A 26,387-nucleotide genomic window follows, 5' to 3' on the forward strand; every position below is an offset into this window, starting at 1 on the left:
TGATTTCTGAGAGTCAATGACTAAGTTTGGACTAAGAAGTGGGACTACTTAGCAAATTGCTGCCAAAAATACTGTCATACCTTCTGAATGTTTTGTTATTCAATAAATTATGGCATTATGGGATTATTCAAATACACTTGTCTATGTTTCTGACATAGCATATTCATGATAAACAGTATACTGACTTTCTTATGATAAAGAAACAAGTGAGTCTCACAGATGATCTGAAAAACCTGCTTGTTATCTCTTATCCCAAAACAGAATAGCAACTACCAAAAGCAAGTTCTGGGGCTGAGGATAGGGCTCAGCCAGTAAAGTGTTTGCTGTACAAACATAAGGCCCTGTGCTCGGATATTCAGCACCCACATAAAATGCCATCCAACACTGGAGAGGCAGAGACAGGAGGATCTACAGGGCTTGCTGGCTTAGTTAGGGTAGCCAAGTCAGCGAGTTCCAGGTTCATCAAAGGAGTATGTGGAAAATGACTAAAGAAGACACCTGATGCCAAACTCTGGCCTCCACACAACAAGCTTCTCCCACCATGCACTTGTGTGTCCACATACATGCAAACACACATAATACACAGGCACACCATACATACATGTACACGCAAAAACAAAAACAGACAACTCAAACTTATTCTTGGAAATTTTACTGAACAGCCCTGGAAGCCTGTTCCTCCTGTCCATCTTGGAGAGCTCATGGCTGGGCAATGAAATCACCTCTCCTGTTTCCAATTCAACCATAAAAAGTACCCAGCACTCATTCTCCTTTTCTCCCATAGCTACAAGATCCTGTTTGTTCAGGGAGTCACTGTGGCCTGCTAAAGTTCCCAGTGCTCCACCCCCTTGGCCTATGGCCAAGTAACTCTGCTCTGACCAATGAGATGAAAGTGAGAGTTGAAGAATGTGTCTTTTGGTAAAGCTCTCTAGAGAGACCAGACAGTCGAAGATGTCCTCTGCCTTTGCTCTGGAAAGTTGCCTTATACCTTCTGATTGGAAGAAAATTTTATGTCTGGAACCCTAATTGGCATATTATAGCATAAAGTAACATTGGAGATGGAAAGCAATGGGAAAAATGTAAAGACAGGTCTATGATGAGTAATCACACTGACCTTATATTGGCTAACTTTGGAATATATCAACTTCTCATCTGTTTAAGCCAATATAGTAAATTCAGGCTTGAGGCTTGGGACTGATAAAGTTCTTTGATTCCTTTCACATTGATTTTTTTCCCTAGAGTACTTTTTCAGGTTAAGTTTCTAGTTTTATCAGTAACTGTCAGATATTGTATTCTTTAGTGTTCTGGTTTAAATGAGCTTTATGTGTTTGTACCACAGCTTGGGTGGAAAGAGGCAAAGGTCATATCCTAATCTGCCAAGGGAAAGTACAGCCACAGGGTTTTAGCAAGTGCTATATAGCAAATTCTTCTAAATTGAACTATTCCCTCCTGAAGAGAGGGGGAGGCTCTGGAGACTCAGAAAGTCAAGGTCACAAGCCACTCCCCAAGGTTATAGGGGAGTCAACAACCGCTGAGGGGCAGGATCTGACTAGTGTTGTGTAATGATTTTCTCAGAAGTGAAGCATTGCCTTCCTGGGGGAGGAAGGGGGTTCCAAAGACTTGGGAGGTCAAGTTTGAGAGAGCTGGCAAGACCCTTCTCAAGGGCTTATATAAAGGTTAAACAGCTGTTTGGGTGTGTGGGGTGGGGGCAGGAGTGACTCTGACCCGCAGAGCTGCCTGCAAGCCATGCAGTGTGCTCCGGAGACACAGCTTGCCAGTCTGCATCGGTCACCGCACAGGATTTCCTCTAACAGCTTGAGAGATTTGTTTTATTAATCCAGAAGTCATACTGTACAAAGTCCTTTTTCTTGTTGCTGTTGTTGTTGTTGTTTGTTTTGAAGTAGGGTCTGTCTCTAGCCCAGGCTGACTAATGTTGTCTTGGGGTAGCCTCAAACTCATAGAGATCCTCCTGCCTTTGCCTCCTGAGTGCTGGGATTAAAGACATGTGCCACCACACCTGGCTTACAAAATCCTCCCCTGCCCCCCACCCCCTGAGGTAGGGTTTCACTCTAGCACAGGCTGATCTAGAATTCACCCTGTATTCTCAGGGTGGCCTTGAACTCATGGCGATCCTCCTACCTCTGCTGCCCAAGTGCTGGGATTAAAGGCATGCATCACACACCAGGCTACAAAATCCATTTTTTATTCCAAATGTTTTAATTTTCAAAAAGGAGCAAAACACACACACACACACACACACACACACACACACACACAAACTTCCTTTACAGAGACTTGAGGAATCTGCTTGACTTCTGTCTCCAGGCAGGAGGACATGGAGAACTGATGTGCCCTCCTTTCTCACATCACATCTGGGGTTCCTGCACATTCTGCAAGCTTCAGATTTAACAGTGGCCCATGGAAATGTCATTTCAGTAGATACTTCAAGCCCTGACAGGCTTGAGAAAGTACAGAGTTTTAATATGGTGAGGAAAAACAGAGGAAAAAAGGACATAGGGTTTCTTCAATATTTTAAGGCTTCCACATGAAAGATTAATTTTCTGTGGCTCTAGAGAGCAAAGTTAGAGCTTATGGGTAAGAGCTACAAGTTTGAGATCAAGACTGTTTGAAAGTAGGTTGGGACTTCATGCATAGTGAGATTGCTTCTACCATCTTAAGTACTCCATTTCTCCCTATAACTGTGGAAATCCTCGGTTAGGAGAAAAGAAGGGCTGTTTATTCATCCAGGAGGAGGTAACAAAGTGGCTGTAATATCCTTGTTAACTTCTTGACTTCATCATCCCAAATCAGCTGGTGCTTTTGGGTGAAGAAAGTGTTAGAGAAATCAAAATCCTCACCACAGGCATTCAATTGAAAACCCAGGAAACAGACATTGGTCAAGGGAAATATGTTTTTTCAAGGTTGGTCCTGAGAGAATGGGAGAGACTTCTCCATCTCATGTTTTCATCTCAGAGACCACAAAAGGCTCTCATGGGTCAGGACACAAGAGCTACAGCGAGAACATGGACAGGACTCCCGAGGCTGGGTATGTCTTTTGCTTTTCAGTGCACTGTCTTCTCTTCTTAAGTCCTTTGGATCTCCAACTCCTGCACCAGCCAATTCATGTGCACATGAGGAGAGCAAGAGGCATAATGGCAGTATCAGCTGAAAGCTGCCTCCTTAAGATAAGGAAATGACTGGGAAGGGAAGCAAAACTAAGTCCCTGGCTCATTACCTTGCAACTTAACCTCTACTCCTCCAAAATAATCAAGTTTGTTGTTCTGGACCATTTGTTATTGTTGTTGTTATTTATTTTATGAAACAGGGTCTCAGCTATTTCCCAGACTGACCTAAAACTCATGGCAACCCTCTTGCCTCAGCCTTGCCAGGGCTGGAATTATATACATGAACCACTGTATGCAAGAATCAGTACATTTTCAGTACTTTACATGTATACTTTACATGTATAAATATATTTTCAGCCTACACTACTGCAAAGGGACTTGCAGGAAGAGAAGCTCACATTGGAAGGAAGTATTTCTAAGCAGGGCTCATGTGGCTGTGGTGCTCATGAAAGTGCAGGCTGAAAAGTAGAGATGAATGAATTAATGATGATCTCAAGGACTCTCTGACATTGCCATTTTTAGCAACTCAAACAACATGTAAATAGACACACTCTGTCTTCAATCTGGATCATCAATAGCGACAAATACAATTAAAGAGCTATTCTAGGAACAACCTTACTCCACTTTTAGTTTTCTTTTCACCTCAAACTCTGACGAATTTCTTCTTTAAATTGCTAACCTAATTAAATTATTGGAAATGACTAAAGTGGTACCTCAAAGCAAGATTGCTTTTGTCAAAGTATAATTTCCTGTATATAAGGAAAGGAAATATGCTATTCATTTTTTAAAAGATTTTATTTATTTTTATTTATTACAGATAGAGGGAACAAGAGAGAGTGAGAATGGGCACACCAAGGCCTCTAGCCACTGCATGTGCCACTATGTGCATCTGGCTTATGTGGGACCTGGGGAATCAAACCAGGTTCCTTGGGCTTTGCAAGCATGTGCCTTAACTGCTAATCCATCTCTCCAGCCCACTATTCATTTTTTTTTTCATTTATTTATTTATTTATCTGAGAGTGACAGACACAGAGAGAAAGACAGGTAGAGGGAGAGAGAGAGAATGGGCGCGCCAGGGCTTCCAGCCTCTGCAAACGAACTCCAGACGCGTGCGCCCCCTTGTGCATCTGGCTAACGTGGGACCTGGGGAACCGAGCCTCGAACCGGGGTCCTTAGGCTTCACAGGCAAGCGCTTAACCGCTAAGCCATCTCTCCAGCCCCACTATTCATTTTTTAAAAGAAAATTTAAAGTAACTTTCTATTGACAACCTCCATACATCAATATACCATGATCATAATCCCCTCCCACCACCCTCCCTTTTCCTTCTCCCAAATCCCCCCCACCACTGAATCCCTCCTCCTTTGTAATTAGTCTCTCTTCTATTTTGATGTCATCATTGCCCTCTCCTATTATTCAAGTCTTATGTAAGTATTCAATTCTTCTTTTTTTAAAATTATTTATTTATTTATTTGAGAGCGACAGACACAGAGAGAAAGACAGAGGGAGAGAGACAGAATGGGCGCGCCAGGGCTTCCAGCCTCTGCAAACGAACTCCAGACGCGTGCGCCCCCTTGTGCATCTGGCTAACATGGGACCTGGGGAACCGAGCCTCAAACCGGGGTCCTTAGGCTTCACAGGCAAGCGCTTAACCGCTAAGCCAGCTCTCCAGCCCAGTATTCAATTCTTTTATAAAAAATTTTAAGCCGGGCGTGGTGGCGCACGCCTTTAATCCCAGCACTCGGGAGGCAGAGGTAGGAGGATCGCCATGAGTTCAAGGCCACCCTGAGACTACAGAGTTTATTCCAGGTCAGCCTGGACCACAGTGAGACCCTACCTCGAAAAACCAAAAAAAAAAAAAAAAAAATCACTTATTTATTTATATTTGTTTATTCATTCATTTATTTGAGAAATAGAGAGAGAGAATGGGCATGCCAGGGCCTCCAGTCACTGCAAACAAACTCCAGATGCATGTGCCACCTTGTGCATCTGGATTACCTGGGTCCTAGGGATTTGAACTGAGGTCCTTTGCCTTTGCAGTCAAACACCTTAACTACTAAGTCATCTCTCCAGCCTAGTATTCAATTCTTAATGTATATATTTGTGTATATGCATGAGTATATATATGTGTGTGTAGAGAATTTTTGTGAAAGGTGTTTGCTTTGAAGCACTAAATATACCTCAAATAAATTATTTTAAATAAATTTATCTTATAAAATAAATGCTAAAATGGACACAGCCAGATGAATCTCATTCCCATGGCAGAATTGGATACTATTCAAAAATCAGTAATGTTCTTATCAATATTCCTGCATCTCTTCTGGCTTTCCCCAATTTACATTGTAGGTGTTTAACCTTACAAAGGTGTGGACTTGTAAAAATATATATTAGTCTTTGTTTCTGCTCTTGACAAAGTGATGCCCTGAGTAGTAGCAGAGCCTTTTGTTTTTCAACCCCCCTCCCTCTATGACCATACCTAGAATTATGTCAATGAGATGAGCCTTGGTTGAAGGGCTAGAAAAATTCAGTATGGGGGCTAAACATCAGAAAGATCTGAACTTTCTGGTTCTTGTTGGAATCAGATGAAAGGATTAGAATTTTCAGCATTATTTCCTATCTCTTGGGAAGAGCTAGAGAAATTATGTTCAAAGTCAATCACCAGTGGCCAAAGATATATTAATCATGTCTACATAATGAAGCTCACATATAAACCTCTTAAAGGTCAGGGCAGTGGTAGAGCACTTGCCTAGCATGAGGTCCTAGATTCAAGTGCTATGATGACTAAACAACAGAAAAAACAGACTCAGATCGGTGAGCACACCCATGTGCTGGGAGCCAGATACCTCTGAGGTGACCAGGGGAAGACCGTGCTTCCCTAAACCCACACATTCCTATTTAGATGCTCCTAAATTGCTTGCATGCATGCTTGCTTGCCTGCTTTCTTTATTTCTTTCTTTCTTTCTTTTTTGTATTTTATGTTTTTTTGAGGTAGGGTCTCACTCTAGCCCAGGCTGACCTGGAATTCACTATGTAGTCTCAGGGTAGCCTCGAACTCATGATGATCTTCCTACCTCTGCCTCCCAAGTGCTAGGATTAAAGGTGTGTGCCACCACTCCCAGCTGAACTGTATTATTTTTAATAAACCAGTACTCATCAGTGAAATTTGTCCTTGAGTTCTACTGAGGCCCTAGGAATTATGATACCTATAGGAAATATCATGTGAAGAGTGAAAATAGCCCCGAGAGAGAGAAGAGGACTTGTCGCCAAGCTCTGGTAAGTTGGACCTTTAGGAAAATTACATTTTTGTATAGTTCCTGGTTTTATATTCTGTTTTCCAAAAATTGGAGCACTGCTATGGACAAGACCTAAGATGGATTAAGAATTTCTCTTTTCTCAGTTTTGGCCAGTGCTGTAAGTAAACTCATTTTTCCATGTTAGCCTAGATTATGTTTGTTCTGAATTTAATAAAGTACTCTAACCCAGAGCCAAGTGGTATCAACCTAGCTTTACTCCACTCAGCAAAGGTGTGGCTAGACAAGTCACTACCATTCAACTACATACAGACCCTGGGAATCCTATTGGTGGCTTCAGTTTGGGGAAGTTCTGTGGGGCTAAGTCTTTGCATTATGGGTTCTGCATCAACTCTTGGTGGTGCCTGAATTCATATAGATTGATTAATATAGATTATTGGGGTACCCCATTTGTGTTGGAGGAGTGGAGAACCAGTGTGGCAAAATGATATTTATTTGGTTACATGGGAAACAACAGGCAGAGGGTTTATGGTTTAAAGTGATGTGTTGCTGTGTCAAGTTGACAAGGGTATAATTGTGAAGGTTGAAATGACTGTCAGTTTTTTTGTTTTGCTTTTTGAGGTAGGGTTTCACTTTAGCCCAGGCTGACATGGAACTTACTATGTAGTCTCAGGCTGGCCTTGAACTCACAATGATCCTCCTACATGTGCCTCCCAAGTGTTGGGATTAAAGTCATGAATCACCATGCCTGGGTTGCTTGGTAATTTGATTGAATTAAAAAATGCCTATGGGAGGAGAGATTGCTTAGCCATTAAGACACTTGCCTACAAAGTCCAATGACCCTGGTTTGAATCCCCAGTACCCACATAAAAGCAGATGCACAAAGTTGTGCATGCACCTGGAGTATGTTTTCAGTGGCTGAGACCTTGGAATGCCCATTCTCTCTCTCTCTCTGCTTACAAATAAATAAAATAAAAATATTAAAAACAGAAATACCTAGTGAGGCACACCTTTGGGTATATATGTAAGGGCATTTCAAGAGAGAATTAACTAAGGGGAGACATGGATTGTGGGTGGCACTATCTCCTGAGGTAGGCTTCCAGATTGAATATAAAGAGAAAAAGGAGAAAAGCAGTGAAGCAATGAAATTCTCCCTTCTTGGCTACCTCATCAACCTGGGTGTAATTAAGTTCTCATACTATACTTTCTCTGCCAAGATGGACTGAATCTTCTAAAACTGTGAGACAAAATAAATCCTTTCTCCTTTGAGTTGCTTCTTGCCTGGTATTTGGTCACAGTGAAGAGAAAGTAACTGATACAATAAGGTCTTTAATGCCATATCCCAATGTTCGTTGAAAATTCCTGTACTTATCCTGAAAATACCCTTTATGTTTATCAAATAATTTTTTAATTATTCATAATAGCTCAATTAAATTTCATATTCCAAATGATCATACTGTGGAAAGGGCAGACCATACAGACAATTTCTGGCACTACATGAATTAACTTGCTTAATTATGACCTTAGAGCTATTTAATCTTCACAGTTTTACAAAACAGCAGGGCTGATGAGGTGCTAGAATATGTATCCATGCTCAGACAGAGCATGTGACCATAACGCGAGTTAAGTGACTGATGATTGAAAAGGAGAGGGGCATAGATATAGGGGAAGATTTGAATGCAAGGGGTAGGGAGAGAAGGAGAATTCTGGGTAGCCAGCCTGAAGCACTGATGTTGGGGAATATGTCTTGAGGGGAGTGGGCAGCAAGTCTGGTTGTTGCTCCTGTTTCTCCAACCTCTCCTTTCTAAATAGCATATACTTGTTAGAACAAAGAGATGCACCATGAACTGTCTTTCAGTTTCAATCTCTCTGTGTCAGGCTGCAGCCAATTTCCCATTCATCCCAGTCATTCTTGTTCATTATCTGTTGATATTCTCCTCAACATGTCACCAGTCTTAGTTCTCAGTCACTTCAATATATGTGTTCAAGGTCTTTCCAACACCATGGATTTTTAGTCCACTGTTTTCTTCTGTGAGAATAATTCCATCCACTTGCCTTTACAAAACTTCATACAATAACTGCAACCTCCCCCACCCTGATGATTTTCAATTCATGTATTTCACTCTTTTGTGTGTACATGTATGTGTGTACATCAATATGTGTGTGGGGGATGGTATGTGTGTGAGCATACACATGCATGTGGAGGCCGAGGTCAATGTCGAACACCTTCCTCAATCTGTCTCCACCTTATTTTTTGAGACAGGGTCTTTCACTGAAGCTGAAGCTCACTGGTTCAGCTAAACAAGCTTGCCAGCAAGCCCAGGGATCCTGCCTCTACCTCTTGAGTGATGGTACTATAGCACACACTTCCGTACACAGCATTTACATGGGTGTTAGGCATCTAAATTCAGGCCTTCATGCTTGTGTGATAGATACTTATTGAATCTCACTAAATCTCACTCTAATAATCCTTGACCTTAGTGAGACCAAAACATTTCAGTTGTTGATGTTGTTTTTGAGACAGGCTCTTACTGTATAGCTCAGGCTATCCTCAAACTTTCCTTCCTCCTCTTTCAGTCTTCTGAGTGTTGGGATTGCAGATGTACTACCATACCTGGCTGGAACCAATCATCTTATAATTCTTTGCTTGTCCATAGACATTACTTCCCATGCCCTCATTATCCTCATCACACAGCTTAAATTCTATGTTCATTAATGTAGAAAACTAATGGCTAGAGTGTGGAAAGGATATGAAGGAGGAAGCTGGATAAAGGGAGGTGGGATTTGTCAGTGCACACTGTTTGCATGTTATACTCAATTAATATGTATAATTAACACATACCAATAAAAAGAAAAAAAGTCACTTCCAATCTTTGTAATTACCCTCCTTATACACCCTCAACTCCCTAGCCCTTTTTTCTTTTCATACTATGAAACTTCAATTCTGGTTAAACCTAACTCTTTTCCTACTCTAATCCTATACATGGCCACTGAATGGCGGTGGAAAAATATATCATCTGGTGATAGGCCTCTCAAAGTGGGTCCTTTAATGCTGCCTGAAAAATCACATTCCATTCTCCTGGTGTATCTCCTCCACTGACCCTGACAACTGCCTCATGCCTTCCCTTTCCTCCTACCTTTCCCCATCTTCATTCCCAGCTGATGATTTTGCTTTCTGTTTCACCTAGAAAGTTGAAGCAATCAGCAAAGAATTTCTATAGGCACCCATCTAAATATTGCCTGTGTCTATCTAGATATAAGTATATGTTTATGTATCTCTATTGGTGTTACACTCACAGATTTCCCATTGCTGTGGTTGATCTGCCCATCAAAAACCAAGATCAAGCCACAAAACCCAACCAAACCTCTATACTCACAACCTTGCTCCCCTCGACTACAGAAAGCTCCATTCCTCTACTTGCTCAGGCCCAAACTCCTGGAGCCATTTTTAAACACACACACACACACACACACACCCATCTCCCTGTGTCTCTCTTTCTGTCCCTCTCCCTCCCTCTCTCTATTTTTCTTTCCTCCCCCTCTCTCTTTCCATCTCTCTTTCCTCCTTCCCTCCTCCATCTCTCCCCCCCCCTTCATGTGAAATCCCAAGAGCTCTGCCTTCAAAATAGACCCAGAATTTGAATCTTCTGCCAATTACTGCTATTACTTTGGCTTTAGCTCATTAAAAAACAAAACAAAACAAAAAACAACTGTGGTAGGGCTAGAGTGACGGGTTAGCAGTTAAGGCACTTGTCTGAGAAGCCTAAGGACCCAGGTTGATTCTCAATACCCACATAAGCCAGATGAAACAGGTGATGTGTGTACCTGGAATTCATCTGCAGTGGCTGGAGGCGCTGACATGCCCATTCTCTCTCTCTCTTTCTGCTTCTCTTACTCTTTCTTTCTCTCAAATAAATAAATAAATTATTTTTTAAAACTGTGATAAAATATAATGTGAAACTTTCCATTAGTAAAACTTAGGACATTCGCAGTACTGGGAAACCACATACTCATCTTCCACAGAAGTGACCCTAATTCTATGAAACAATCACTCCTCATTCCCCTCTCTCTCCAGCCCCTGGCAAAGCTAATCTGCCTTCTGTCTATGTGGCTCACTGTTAACTCTTTAACATCCTGAGAATGTGGCTTCCAGAAGACTTACATCCCATAGTCTTTTTTTCTGCAATGCCCTTGCCCCAGGTCTTCATGGTTCTCAACCTCACTTCTTCAGATCTTTGCTGAAATATCTTGCTGTTTCAGTAACACCCTAGTTAAGGAATAGCCACTCCATCCTACCTTAACTCTCCTAATTCTCTTTAACCTTCTCCACATGATTTACTCTTTTTTTGTTTATTACCTATGCCCCACTACTCCCATAATGAAAGGTGCTAGGCCAGAGAGCTTATCCTTTCCCTCAGTGCCTAGAATAATGCCTGACATGCTGTCAAGTAGCAAACACTGAATGAGTGTGTGAGTGAATAGGTGAAGAGCAGAAACGAGTCATAGCAATCCTTATTCACGCAGCTCCCTCTGGTCCACGGTGGCCCAAGAGGATACATGGCAGAATCCATACATCATTGGTCAAGGAAAGCACTGCAAAAGGTTTCACACTAAAGACTACAGGTGGGGAGACTGGTAGTGGTAGCTGTAACACCAGTAACTCAACACATCATCATCTTTGTTATTTGACTGCCCAAATGAGACTCAGAGTGGGGCAAGCAGGTTTCCGAAGGTCAGCTTCATACCTGTTGTTGTCTACGTAGCAGATCAGCATGGGATAGAAGGCATACAGGTCTCTGCATAGGACTGCGAACTCATCCAGGATGAGGAGCTCTGCTTCCTGGGTGTCCCCCTTGCCGTCAGCTCGCAGCTGTTCCTCCTCTTGTACCGTTTTTACTGCCTTCTTCTTTAGCTTCTCCAGGGTCGGGATGAAGTGACTTCGCAACAGGTCAGGCCTGGCTTTGCTGATTATCGGCTGGGCATACACTGCATTGGGAAAGAAAAAAAGGCTTTTCCCTCGATCCATGTGCTATGGCAATGAATGACAATGACTGAAGTGATGCTGAGAGCTGAGACTGAGGAAAATCCATCAGCTCAAAGTGGCACCTGCATCTTCTTCCCTTCCTTATTCAGCCCTTGGTACCGACCTTCCTTTCATAAATAGACAGTGAAGGGTAGGAAGCCAGGCCTGCTACCGGAGATGGTTCCTATACTCTTCTACCCCTCTAGGCCCCAGGACCCCTGCTACCTGACTCCTTATGAATGCATGGCCTGTACCATATTTCCTGCTCTTCCTAAACAGGTAGTGTTGCAACTTCTTATAGTCTGTGTTTATTTTGGCCCACTGGCTAAATTCTGTGTCCCTGAAGGAAGACTTGTGTTCATAGGATCAGTGCTATGCCGAGCCAAGCGTAAGCCATAAATACATACTTTCTGTTAGGTGGTAATAACACCAGTTGCCCTTACTTGTCATTATATATGTTGTACGTGTGCTGAAAGTCACATTTGACCCATAAATATATACAATTATTATGTATAAAAATAATAGGCATTATATTACATGTATAATTTATGGTTATTTCATATAAAAAATCTTCTAAAATAACACTAATCCAATCATAGTTTTCAGCCCAAGCATTGGAGGCTTCTCTGAGTCACAAGGAGGCAACCAAAGTAAATATGAGCTAACCATGAACAGAGGATCACAAGAAGTGGAGAAACTAAATAAGCAATCAGTGGGGCTATACTTTGGTAAGTGGAAGATGAACCCTACATGTTTTTTCCCATTTCTTAAATCCCTTTAATTAAATATTAATTACACAACTATGAACTAGGAGTAACTGGGATCAGGGGTGATAGATCTGTGGATAAAGCACTTGCCATGCAAGTGCGAGTTTGTATTCACAGAACCCACATAAGGCTGGATGCTTCTATGCTTCTGCATCTGTAACGCCAGCACATCTACAGTGAGAAGGTGGTAAGCAGAGGCAGGAGAATCTATCAGAAGTTTGTGGTGAACAATGAGAACCCCTGCCTCCAACAAGGTGGAAAGTGAGGATTAGCATCTGAAAGTTGTCATCTGACCTCCACACATGCACCGTGGAATGTGCATGCTGGTACTCCCTCCCATAAACACATGTACACACTTACACACACACAATATACACACAAAAATCAGAGTAAAATATAAGAAAAAAGTGAAATGAAATTAGTGTATCTGGGACAATTGACAACGGACATTTGAATGTCTACTTTAATGTTCCTTTGGCTTAGAGCATTTCAGTTGGGAGAAGCCTATACTCTAGGGCCTCTTCTTTGGAATCTTACTTTTTCTTGTGTTTTGCTCTGAGAAATAAAAGGGAAATAGTTTTATCAAGAGAAGGTAAAGGAGCTCTGATGATTAATTGAGAAGTCGTGACTTTTTAATCTGTCACTCAGGTGTAGCCTACTATGCTTATTGCAGGTGATTTGAGGTCACTATTTATTTATTTATTTATTTGTTTGGGAGGGAGAGAGGGAGATAATAGGCATACCAGGGCCTCCAGCTGCTACAAACACACTCTAGACATATGTGTTACCTTGTGCATCTGGCTTACATGGGTCCTTGGGAATTGAACCTGGACCCTTTGGCTTTGCAAATAAGCACCTTAACCACTAAGCAATACCTCCAGCTTGGGGCCACTATTTAAAATTAACTCGGCTGAGTCACCAAAACTTAAGCAGCCCAAGTGAGGTTTGTTTGCCTATGGAATGACAGGCCAAAGTTCATTTTCCTTCAGGGTGCTTTGCACAGCAACATGTCTTTTTCCAACTCTTGGGGTCAGCAAACAGGTTCTTTGATCCTTTATCTTCCCTCAATTCAGATTTATAAAGAGCCCATCAAAAATGTTCCATGGTTAGAAATACTTTAAGGCTGATAGGTAAGAAGGAAATATATACTCTATGTATTTATTCTCACAAAGGCCTAATTATCTAACAGTTCATCATTTTGATCTCATTTCATTTCTGAGACAGAAAGAAGGTTGAAAATCTTGCTTGGTCTACTCATTTGTGCAGGAAGGTCATTACCTAGTGTTGGGCTAACAGTTCTTTATCGACTGGCCACGGCATTTCACGGCCCAGGAGGATGCATGTGAGAAGAGAGCACCACTATCTAAACTGGAGGTGCATCAAGCATGATGGTTTGCCTCTGAGTCTGTTTCCCCAGACTCTAGTTTGACCAAGGATGCTGAATAGTCACAGTCTTTTGACCACACAGCTGTCTCCAAGTTTGCCCTTTTTTGGTTGATTCAGGAATGCAATATTGGTTAGTGCCATTCATTAAGAGCCTAGCGCATACCAGGAGTCAAAGAGAAACAGAACGTACAATAAAACAAACAAGCAAACAAGCAAAGACTGCTATTTTAGTCTCCTTTTGAGTGAGTCTTAGAAGGCCTAAGTAAGCTGCCGATGCTGAGTGACATGAAAGGACTTAGTGTAGCTCAGATGTAAATGGCAGCGTGGGAGTGCAAGGTGTGACAGGCTACTTTTCAGGAAATTATGGACAATTATTAATGTAAGAGAAAATGTCTTCTTAAGTCACCAAAGCAAACCAAGAAATGATTGTCATGGTGGAGTGCAGCTTTTCAAGCAGGGCTTCCTGGAGATTCAAGAGGCAGGAATAGTTGCCTCATAGAAGTCTCTGCAGTTTATTGTTTTTCATTTGTATATTTTTGAGACAGTTTCATGCAACTCCAGTTAGCCTCAAACTCCTGTGTAGCCAAGGATGACCCTGAACTTTGGATTCTCCTGTGTCCACCTACTGCTGGGATTATAGTCATGGCCACCATGCCTGGCTTATGTGGTGACGGAGATGGAATACAGGGCTTTGTACATGCTAGGCAAGCACTCTATCAACTGAACTACACTCTCAGCTCCCAGTTTACTAGGAGGTAGAAGATTTGAAGACAGAACTGAGCTTGCTCAAACTCAAAAAGAGACAAATCAAAACAGAGAAAGCCAGAACCTGGCTACTTTCTGCTGTGCCACGGCCCGAGAGACAGGCATTGGTACCTGCGATGCGTTTCATCCAGGAAGCCTCATCAATTCCGAGGTTGTTGTTGATGATTTTCAGGATGTTGCCCAGGATAAGGCTGAGGTGTTCAGAGGTGACATGGGTGCAGCAGGGTCCTGAGCTTGGGGGCAGGTTCTCAGGTCCCCGCTCCCACCAGTAGGAAAGGTAGTTGCAGAGCATAGGCAAGATCACTTCAATGACATGGGGCATCTCTGTGTATCGGGCACCTGACTCTGCCAAATCATTGATTTCCTTCATTAGGCTGTCCAGCTGGGGGATGTCAGGACACATATCTTCCACCTTGTCTGGCATCCCTAGAACTGAAGAAGAGGACATGTGAAGAAGAAAAGCATGATGATTAAAAGTATAATGTGTATAATATCCAAGCATATAGTCAAAGGAGCACAATGGAGAAAGACGTTGCTGAGGGAAATTCATAGGACTTCTCTGTGATGAAACCAGGCTCTTGGTTTTCTTTCTTTTTCTGCCTGCTGCCTGGGAAAGAAACAAAAAATCTGTGTTCAGGTGCCAGGTTGTAATTCAATCACCTGGACCACTTTGTGCTATTATAAACAGGATAAAGAAAACCTTCTCACAAAATATGCCTTGAGCTGTAGCAGAGATTATAATATTTACAACTAGTTGAAATATTTGGGAAAAATCATACATGCATTGATTTCTGGCTTTATAACAGAAATTATCAGTGACCTCAGTTAATAAAACTCCTGTCATCCACTCATTTTATTTTTGTTTTGTTTTGGTTTTGAAAGTATATTTATAAGGAATAGTGAGTTAGCCCTCTCTTTTCTCCACTTTGTATGACTGAGGTCACTTCAATGAACAAAGATAGAGAGGATGAAATGAAACTGGAGTTTAATATTATACTAGAAAGGACTAGGAGATTAAAAAGTAACCTAGAGGGATGGAGAGATGGCTTAGCAGTTAAGCCACTTGCTTGTGAAGGCTAAAGACCCAGGTTTGATTTCCCAGTACCCACATAAGCCAGATGTACAAAGTGGCACATGCATGTGGAGTTTGCAGTGGCTGAAGGCCCTGGCATGCCCATTCTTTATCTGCCTCTTCCTTTCTCTCTCCCTCAAATAAACAAATAAATCTTAAAAAAAAAAAGTAATCTAGAAATTGGGCTGGGGAGATGCTGTAACAATTAAGGCTCTTGCCTGCGAAGCCTAAGGACCCAGGCTCAAATCTTCAGGTCCCATGTAAGCCAGATGCACAAGGTGGCAATGTGTCTGGAGTCCATTTTTAGTGACTAGAGATCCTGGCATGCCCATCTTCTCCCTCTCTCTCCCCTTTCTCTATGTCTCAAATAAAAATAAATAAATAATTTATTTTAAGAAAAGTAACCTAGAAATAGAAGAGGTTGTTGGTCCTGCTTCCATAAAGGTAAGGAATTATTTCCTGCAAGCCAAGGATAACCATAAGTATCTTGAAGTTCCTGAAGGTAGCCTGAGAGCCCAAGAATTCTGAAAGCCAGAGGTATGCTTAACACCCACAACAGCACCCTTTCAGGTAGGTGATTACTGAGAAGGACCTAAAAGCATGAAGACAGGTCCTCTACCAGCTCTAACCTTACTGCTATGGTTATTTAACATGTTCCAACACACTTGGGAGACATCCTTTAGCTAAAACATTGGTCACACCAGGGGTTATGATATGAGGAGTCTTGGAAGGGTCAAAGGATTTGCCCAGTCCACAGAATACGAAGTTAAGTGTTGCCAGCAGAGACATCTTCTACACAAAGAAGGAAAGCATCTACCTTGAAGACAGGCACTAGATACTTGTCCAAGACAGACTCAGCAACAACACACACATAGAAGACAAGAGCCCATAACCCAACTGACTGCCTCATGCATATAAATTTTATAAGACCCAGAAAAGGATTCTTCACTACTGCATTTTTTCTTTTTACTTTATGATTCCTTTAATTTTTTACACACTTAGAATTTTTTTAAATTTATTATGCTTTTATTAACAACTTCCATGATTGTAAACAATATTCCATGGTAATGCCCTCCCTCCCCCCACTTTCCCCTTTGAAATTCCACACTCCACCATATCCCCTCCCCCTCTCAACCAGTCTCTCTTTTATTTTGATGTCATCATCTTTTCCTCCTATTATGATGGTCTTGTGTAGATAGCATCAGGCATTCTGAGAGCCATCATCTTTACACCTTATACCCTTTTCTTTATGTTCTGGCCCAGGGATATTGTAAACTTGACTACATATCAGGAATATCTCAAAGGACTCATTACAACAACTTTGTGTGTGTGTGTGTGGGGGGCATCCACAGCATTGATCAATCAGTAAGAAAGTACATAGGGATGTGGTGCAGATGTTTTCATTTCCAGTGGAGTCAGTGTCAATAGTGACATCATGCTACTAGCTTGGGAAGCACATTCTGAGAAACAACAGATTCATGTACTTTCTGGACAATAAAGATGTGTCAGTCAGAAGCCAGGAAGCAAGTCCTCTTCACATACAGGCTTTGCTCAATCCTTCAGGCATAGTATGCTGCTCTGAACTTTGTATTCTGACAAATATTCGTCTCATTCCCTTCTATAGCACTAACCATCTGACTCTGTGTTCGGCTTGCTCACACCTTGTGTCTCTCCCCCCCTTGACGCTCTTCACTTTTCCAGGGTAGAGACCTTATCACATTTCCCTCTGTAGTATTAAAACCTAAGGCACCACCTGCTTCAAAGCAGCTGATGAATAAACATTGCTTGAAGAAAGCGGCAAGCATTCAAACAGCAAGCAACCACATATACAACCTATTCTCTTTGCTCAGCCCTTTGTCTTTGAACCTTGGGTGCCTTCCTTCAGAAATGAAGTTATTTGGGCTGGAGGGATGGCTTAGCGGTTAAGGTATTTGCCTGCAAAGCCAAAGGACCCAGGTTCAATTCCACAGGACCCACGTTAGCCAGATACACAAGGAGGCACACATATCTGGAGTTCATTTGCACACACTTAGAATTTTTTAACTTCATTGTATTTATTTTTTTGTTTTTCATTTTTTTTTAGACTTGAAATCACATTTGCAGAAAAGGAAAACTTCTAGGCCTAAATAGTAACAGGAAAGCTAGTGATACTAGCAGGAAAGCAGACTCACATGCATTTTACACCCAGAGAGTGGGGGACAGCAAGCACCTTACCCCTAGACAGCTGGGGCAGGGAAAGAAAAGGTTTTTGAAGACTGCAGCAACCCTACCTGACCCCTCACCTTCCTGCAGCAGAACCAACCCAGGGTGGTCCTTCTCTCACCCTAACACTAGGCCAAGGCCATTAGCTATAGAGCGCACCACTGATTGCTACAGACCAGTAGTAGAGCAGAAAGAGGAAGCTACGAAGACAGTCTTGCTTCATCAGAGAACAGCACCTCCCAAAGGCTTAGTCCAAAAACTTCCTATTGGCATTTGCACCAAACAAGGCTCCCTGTACCTCTGGCATCATCTGCTGGGCTATGAGGTCCAGCCGGCTCTCCAGGGTGTTGGAAACCTTTATCTTGTGATCCCCATTGTAGATCTCAACTCCACCGGATATTTCCTCAGGCAGGTAGGTCTCTTGGTCAATTTGGACATCAACATCTTTTTTGGTGGTAATTTTGTACATAGGAACTGCTTTTTGCACTGCAGCCTTCACCAAAGGAAAATCTTGTTTTTTGCAACGCACAATCATTCGGGGCTCCAACAACTGGTGCAAGCCCTGGAGGACCAGCCCATCAAGCAGCACTTGGTGCCTGACTGTATCTTTAACTACCTTACTGAGTCTCTGTTTTGCTTCATTTAGTAGATCAGTGATAAGGTCATCTCTTGCTCTGAGGACTTTGAGTCTTGCTTCTTCAAATTAGACATTTGGATTTTCTTCTGCTGCTCAATCTGCTTTTCTTTCTTCTCATAATACTCCATAATCTTCAGTCTTTGAGTTTTCACAAGACGACCTTTCTCAATGTTAAACTCTTCTTCCGCCTTTGCATCGATTTCTTCTGCTTTCTCATTGGCTTCTTCTTCTATGAAAGCCATCATGTGCTTAATCTGCTTCTTCACATCAGCGTCACTGAGCGCCATGACGAAGGACCAGGCTGGGGACGAGCTTGACCTCAGGGCTGGCAGGAACCCTGCACCTGTCTCGGCTGCCTTTGCTTTATCAACTTTTTGTTTTTATTTGTTATTTCCATTGACCTAATTTTATTTACAATGTTTTTCAATATTGGGGGCAGTATTTTTAGTTTTTCTTACACTCTTTTTTTTTTTTTTTTTTGCTCTATGTACTTCTTCCCCCCTTTCTCTACATTAGTAGTATTTTGATTTTATCTTGTATTTAAAAACAACTCTCAGTGGTCTCAATATTAAGCAGGTCTTATACAGATAATAATAGTCACTGTGAGGTCATGAATACAGTGACCATGTTGGGCACACCAACAAGTTTCTGAGCATGATGGATGAGGGTAAAAACAAAACAAAAATAATATCAATCCAGAAGATAGAATAGTAGAAAAAAGTGGGGGTTTAGTAAGGGAAGGTTGCCAAAAGAGGGTAGCTAGAGGGGACCATGTAAACTTTGTAATAGTTCTGTTATCTTACAAAAATAAAAATATTTTTGGTTTTAATTTTATTTCCCTCATATTTATTTAATTTTGTTTTTGAGTTTTTTATTATTGGTATTTTTTTTTTTTTTAGTCAGGCTCTCAATCTAGACCAGGTTGGCCTCAAATTTATGATAATCCTTCTACCCCAGCTTCCTAAGTGCTGAGATTAAAGGTTTGAGCCACCATGCCTGGTTGAAAAAAAAAAATAACATCTTTTTCTAATATTTGGCTCTTTTTCTTCCTTTATTAGAACTTTTTTTACTTGCATGTATTAAACTTTGCTTTTTCTCCTTTTCTCCCCTTCCCCTTTATCCTTCTTTTTTTAAATATAATCATGGAAAATGCTAATAAAAATTAAAAAAAAAACCAAAACCCTTTATCCTTCTTTTATCTCACTTATTTACTACTTCCAAACTCACCCTAAATAACTTTTAACTTCACAGCAGATTCTTCAGTAGTTTATCCATTTCCAGTCCTATAGTCACTGGGGATATATTATGCACTATAACCGATTTCAAGTGCATTTCTCCGTCTTGTATGGTTTGATGCTTCTGCTGCTACAGCAGTTGTTCTGCTCCTTACTGGTGGTACAAGGGACTGAGCTGCCAAGAGTATCTGCTCAATGGGAAGATTCCCCACCCTAACATGCAGAAGAGATGTCCAAACCAACAAATACTCAAATCACAACATAAAAATGCAAAAGTCATAAAAATGAAGGCAAGATGACTCCTTCAAAAATTCATAATCTCTCAGCTACTGAACTCAAATATACTGAAATAACTAAAATTCCAGATGAACATTAAAATTTTCTTTGTAAAAGTAATGGATGAGCCAATTGTGGTGGTGTACACCTTTAATCCCAACACTCAGGAGACAGAGGAGGATCGCTGTTAGTTGAAGGCCATCCTGAGACTACATAGTGAATTCCCAGTCAGCCTGGGCTAAGTGAAACCTTACTTCAAAAAAGCATGCATACACAAAAAAGGATGACTTGAAAAAGGATACAAAAAAGAATTAAGTTGTTAAAATATATAAGAAAATAGATATTTTGAAAAGAAATTTCAAAAATGCTGGAAATGGAAAAAAAAAAAACACCAAAAAACCAAAAACCAATGTAACCAACTTAAAAATAAACACAGTAGGAAGGGTCACCAATAGACTTGTCCAAGAGGAAGAAAGAATATCAGAGATGAAGGGAAAGGTTAATGAGTATTACACTTGAAATCAATAAGGAAAGACAAACAAATAATAATAATAATAATAAAAACACAAGCAAGTGAGCATGACCACAACATCCAAGAACTCCAGGATACAATCAAGAGAGAAAACCTAAAAATTCAGGGGACAGGAATAGCTGATATTAACAATGAAAGCCTAGAAAATCTCTTTCATGACATTATACAGTAACTTCCCCCAAATCTAGAGAAAGAAATAGGCAAATACACAAGGCATTTAGAACCCCAATGGACATGACCATACATGAATGTCCCCATGACATATTACAGTCAAGCTGTTAAAGACACAGCACAAAGAAACAATAATAAAAGTTATAAGGACTGGAAACATGGCTTAGTGATTAAGGTGCTTGTCTGCAAAGCCAGATATATTCCCCACGACCCACATAAGCCAGATATACAAGATAGCACATGCGTCTGGAGTTCCTTTGTAGCATCTGGATGCCCTGGCACACCCATTCTCTCTCTCTCTCAAATAAATAAATAAAAATAAAAAGTAAGTGAAAAAAATACCTTACCTAAAAAGGTAGAACCATCAGGATAGCATCAGATTTCCCCTCAACAATCCTCAAAACCAGGAAAACATGGAACGGTCTATTTCAAGTATTGAAATTAACTAATTGTCAACCAAGATTGCTATATCCAGCAAAGATACCTTTTACAATTGAGTAGTAAATAGGGTCATTATAAAACAAGCACAAACTAACGCAGTTATGACCACCAAGCCAGCACTACAAAAGATACTTTAAAATACTATTGTCGTAGTCAAGTTTGCATTGCTGGTAGAATTCACCCAACAAAGAGCAGCTTGTGGGAAAAAAAGAGGTTTATTTTGGCTTACAGGCTCAAGGGGGAAGCTCCATGATGGCAGAGAAAATGATGACATGAGCAGAGGGTGGACATCACCTCCTGGCCAACATAATAGCAGCAGGAGAGTGTGCCAAACACTGGCATGGGGAAACTGGCTATAAAACCCATAAGTCGGGCTGGAGAGATGGCTTAGTGGTTAAGCGCTTGTCTGTGAAGCCTAAGGACCCCGGTTTGAGGCTCGGTTCCCCAGGTCCCATGTTAGCCAGATGCACAAGGGGGCGCATGTGTCTGGAGTTCGTTTGCAGAGGCTGGAAGCCCTGGCGTGCCCATTCTCTCTCTCCCTCTATCTGTCTTTCTTTTTGTGTCTGTCGCTCTCAAATAAATAAATAAATAATTTAAAAAAAAACCAAAAAACCCATAAGTCTGCCCCCAACAATACCCTGCTTCCATGAGGCTTCAATTTCCAATTGCCATCAGCTGGGGAACTTAGCACTAAGAACATCTAAGTTTATGGGGGACACCTGACTCAAACCACCACAATTATATATACAGAGTTAGGTAGGATGGTCTTAATTACAAAAGCACAGAAAGAATACATTTCATGAGAGAAATGACTCAATAAAAACAAGTAGGAAGGAGTCTATCATGTCCAACACAGTAAACCAGAAGACCCTAATACTAACATGGGAGAAATTAAAGAACAAACAATAATCCAACCAGACAGAAAAACAACCAACAAAATTACAGATTTAATAAACATCCTTCTACATTAACTTTAAAAGTAAATGGTCTGAACTCACAATAAAGAGATTCAGGTTAGTTAAGTGGATTAAAAAATCCAGATCTAAATGTGGTTTTCAGGAGGTAAATACACCCACAGACTGAGAATCAAAGGGCAGAAAACAATTATCAAGTGAACAGAAACTGAAAATGAGCTGGTATAGTTGTCCTGATATTTGTTGAGTAGACCCAAACCAAAATTAGTCAGAAGAGATAAGGAAGGCATTAACTACTAATGGTTAATCTCTGATTGCCCATTAGACAGAATTTAGAATTATCATAGAAACAAATCTCTTGGCATGTCTGTTTGGGATTTTCTAGATTGGATTAGTTGAGGTGAGAAGACCCACGTAGGTGGGCAGCACCCTTCCCTGGGCTTGGGGTGCTGGACTGTATAAAGAGAATGAAGTTATCTGAGCATAAACATTCATCTTTGCTCTATTTCCTCACTGTTAGACTGAATAGTAGACACTATTAGACCATCTCCAAGCCTTGCCCTCCATGATGGGCTCTACCTGCTAGAATCATAAGCTAAAATAAACTCTTCCTCCATCAACAAACTAAATGTATATTAAAATTATAAATACATATGTACTAAATATTGGGGGTTTTAACTTCATAAAATAATAATGGACATAAAATGCCAGACAGGTCTTCATATAATAATAGAGGGTTATTTCAATACCCCATTCTCCTCACAGAGTTAAACTGTGCAGCAGATCAAATTAATAGCTACCTACAGAATAGTCCATTCAAAAGAAGCACTTTCTTAAAGTGGACCACATTCTAGGGAACAAATGAAGTCTTGCCAAATACAAAACTAGAAAACGACTTTGTCATTAGCTAGTTAAAAGTTTTAGCTTTGGGCTGGAGAGATGCCTTAGTGGTTAAGGCATTTACCTGCAAAGCCTAAGGACCCATGTTCAACTCTCCAGGTCCCACATAAGCCAGATGCACAAAAGGTGATGCAACTGCAAGGTTGCACCTGTGCACAAGGCTGTGTAAGAGTCTGGAGCGTGATTACAGTGGCTGAGGCCCAGGTATGCCAATTCTGTCTCTCTCTCTCACTCTCTCTTGCTCTCACCCTCTTGCATAAAAAGATATAACTCTCTCAAAAAGAGAGAAGAAGGGCTATGTCTTGGGTGGAAGTACCTTTCTGGGGTGGAGAAAGCTTTACCCTAAAACAATAGGGTGTTGCTAGTAAATTCCACTGCCAGAATTTTGTCATCCCCACAGTGAGCTGTTGGTCATGGAGGCCCATGAAATGCCTTAAAAAATGCATGCTATTGCCAAAGCTCTTATTTACTCACCAGAACTAGATGATAAGACTCTATTACTGAAGACCCTCTGCCTAGCTGTCATAGTGTTCAAAAGTGCTATGTGAACTGCTAGGGGATGAAAATCACCAGTAGTATGAATATGTAGTGGATCTTATAAGCTACAAATAAACCATTCAGGCAAAATGTACCCATTGGGATACACACAATAGTGGTTCATAAATTATGGGGATAATCAATTGCTCTCTGACTGGATATAAGGCCAGCTTACTGGGAAGGAATTCATGCCTGGTACTAGAACCAAGTATGAAGCCTATGGCTTGGAAGGTCACAGACCCTGGAGGACTTTTCCACTGTTCTTTGGCTAAATGGATATGTTCATGAAAATGTTTTCTAAATGTCTATGCTTATCTCCTTTGACCTACACTATTCTAACCCTTGGTAGAGAACCTGCTTTTTACAGATGGGTAAACACCAGGGAAACATAAGCCCCCTAAAAGTAACCAGAAGAGATAGCTTATTGCCCAGCACTGGATGAGTCATCCCTATCACACCCTACAGGGCCCATAAAACCTTATAGAGGAAGTGACAAATTCAACATGAGTGCTGCTCTCCCTATTGGGCAGAGAAACTTCTCCAGGGAGAAGGCAATAGACATTGAGGAGACTCAAAATTTATCAGAGCAGAAAGTCAGAGGCTGCTTAGAGCTATGACTAAAGGAAACTTAAAACATGACCCCCCCCCCCACAGGCTCAGGGAACATTGCAGAAGAAGGAACAAAAAAAAATGTAAGAGCCACAGGGTGGAAAGGTATTGTGAGGCATTATTTTCTTCATAGAAACCAATTAGTGCATTCATGATTCAACAGTGATTATCAATACCAACAGGCGAGGAAAGGCTTCAGTGGAATGGAGGCAGGGTAGAGGGGACATAAGAGGACAACCTTTGGGAATATGACCAATCTGCAGTACAGTCATATATTAAAGGCCCTAATAAAAACTGCTGAGTGTGGTGGCACATGCCTTTAATCCCAGCACTCGGGAGGCAGAGATAGGAGGATTGCTGTGAGTTTGAGGTCACCCTGAGACTACATAGTAAATTCCAGGTCAGCTTGAGCTAGAGTGAGACCCTACCTCAAAAACCAAACAAACAAAAAGTTCCTAATAAAAATTTAAAAAGAAAAAGGCTAAAGAAAGCATATGTATAAATAGAGACTTAACAATGAAAGTACAACTTACTAGAATCCAGCTAAGATAGTTGTTTTTGTGTGTGCATTCATGTGCATGTCTGTGTGAGTACAAGTGTGCATGCATGTGAATGCTGGAAGACAACCTTACAGGTTGTTCCTCTCATGTGCTATCTACTTTTTATTAAGACATGGTCTTTCATTGGTCTGGAGCTTGTCAAGCAAGGTCAACTGGGTAGCCAGCCAGGTACAGAAATCCACCCACCTTTGCCTTCCCAGAAGCATTGAAGAGAAGGATAATTACACTCAAGATGCTATAGGGGGAGGAGGAATAAAAGTAATAACCAATGCTAAAACAGTGTTAAACAAATGAAGACTCAGAAAACATCAAACACTAAAATGCAATCAACATGTCAGAGATTAACTCAGATGTTTCAATAATAATTATGAGTACTAATGGTCTCAATTCCCCAATAAAAAGATATAAACTAAAAGACTGGATAAAAAAAATCAACAGGATCCATCCTTTTTCTGCCTTAGAGAAACTCACCTCACCATCAAAGACAGACCCTAATTTAGGGTGAAAAGATGGAGAAAGATATTCTAAGAAAGTCAGGATTAAGCAGGTGTTGCTATTTCTAATATCTGACAAAACAGATTTCAAACCAAAATTAATCAGAAGAGATAAACAAGATTGCTTCATACTGATTAAAAGAACAATCCAGGGCTGGAGAGATGGCTTAGCTATTAAGGCATTTGCCTGCAAAAGCCAAAGGACCCTGTTTCAATTCCCCAGGACCCACATAGTCAGATGCACAAGGAGGTGCATGTGTCTGGAGTTTGTTTGCAGTGGCTGGAGGCTCGGGCACACCCTCTCTATCTTTCTGCCTCTTTCTCTCTCTCTCTCAAGTAAATAAATAAACAAAAATTTAAAAATGTATAAAAAATAAAAATAAGTAAAAGAACAATCAAGGTTTATTTCAGGGTAAGATGGCAGCATAGGAACATCACCTAAACAGCCTAGGAAAGGATTTAAGCAAAACCACGGCAAAGTACACTCTTCTGAAAAGTGAAGGAGTATAGGTTATTCTTAGACACAGCAGAGAAGCAGGAGAGACCAAAATCCAAGGAGAAAAACGGCCAGAATCCCACTGAGGCGCTTGTGGCCCACTGATCCCTGTGATCTGTGCACCCTCCTGGCACCACCCTGCCAGGTGTGCCAAGCAGCAGCAGAAGAAGAGACTAAACAAGGGGATTTTCCAACCTCATCAGCCTCTTTGCAAAGTCAAGAAACCTGAAGGAAAGACAAGATCAACTAAGAAGCTACCGAATGGGATACAGGTGGTGATGTGTGAGCAACTCCAGGCTTTCTGCACTCTGCCATCCCCCAGCCATCAAAACCATGAACCTCCGGCATTCAGCCCCTGGTGGCAGTGCATTCAGCACAGCTGATCAGAACTTCAGCTCCACAGCATAACATGGAGGGATTGAGGTGAGCACTCAGCATTGGTGAGATTGGAAGCCACCCCAAAAGGTAATGACTAACTAACTAAAAACAAACCAAAAAACCAAAAACCAAACAAACAAAAAAACAGGTATATAGGCCTGCTTTGGAAGAGCTAATCTAATCTCTCTTTCCATGTCAGGGCAGGTTATGGATTACATATTCTTGGTTGGCTTTCCCATTTTTAAATAAACTATATTTTGGGGTTGAATATTGTTGCCTGTGATGCTTTCAGAATCATAGGACATTTGCCTTTTGCTTTGGTCATTACTGGGCTCAGGGTCTGATTCAGATCCAGGCTGAGCTGGAACCCAATTCAGAACAGAAATGTCTTCCTTCCAGCTGACAAGATTAAGGGTTTAGAGAAACATACACCCTTAGGGATTTTGGCTTTATAAGACTATCTTTTTTTTTTTTTTAATCTGCACAACTGCATATTCTGTGCTATTTTTTATTAAATGTATATATAGCAAGAAACAACCATGGATTGGTATCCTAATATCTTACAGGATAGATTTGAAACCAACATTAGTGAGTAAAGATAAAGAAGGTCATTTTATA

At 41.1% G+C, this 26,387-nt stretch overlaps 1 protein-coding gene and 1 pseudogene across 10 annotated transcripts in view; both read right to left on the reverse strand.

Moving 5' to 3' along the window:
- Ryr3 (ryanodine receptor 3) overlaps window positions 1-26,387 on the reverse strand; it is a 598,743-nt gene that overhangs the window by 74,248 nt on the left and 498,108 nt on the right. For all 10 annotated transcript variants that reach the window (XM_045155998.1, XM_045155993.1, XM_045155990.1 and 7 more), the window contains 2 exons: window positions 14,427-14,747; window positions 11,120-11,360 (listed from right to left, as the gene is read on the reverse strand). In XM_045155998.1, coding sequence (XP_045011933.1) covers window positions 11,120-11,360; window positions 14,427-14,747 — 562 coding nt within the window. The remainder of the gene's footprint in view (window positions 1-11,119; window positions 11,361-14,426; window positions 14,748-26,387) is intronic.
- On the reverse strand, window positions 17,813-18,513 carry LOC101599720 (annotated as a pseudogene).

Source organism: Jaculus jaculus, chromosome 8 (genome assembly GCF_020740685.1).
Source record: "Jaculus jaculus isolate mJacJac1 chromosome 8, mJacJac1.mat.Y.cur, whole genome shotgun sequence".
Classification (NCBI taxonomy): Eukaryota; Metazoa; Chordata; class Mammalia; order Rodentia; family Dipodidae; genus Jaculus; species Jaculus jaculus.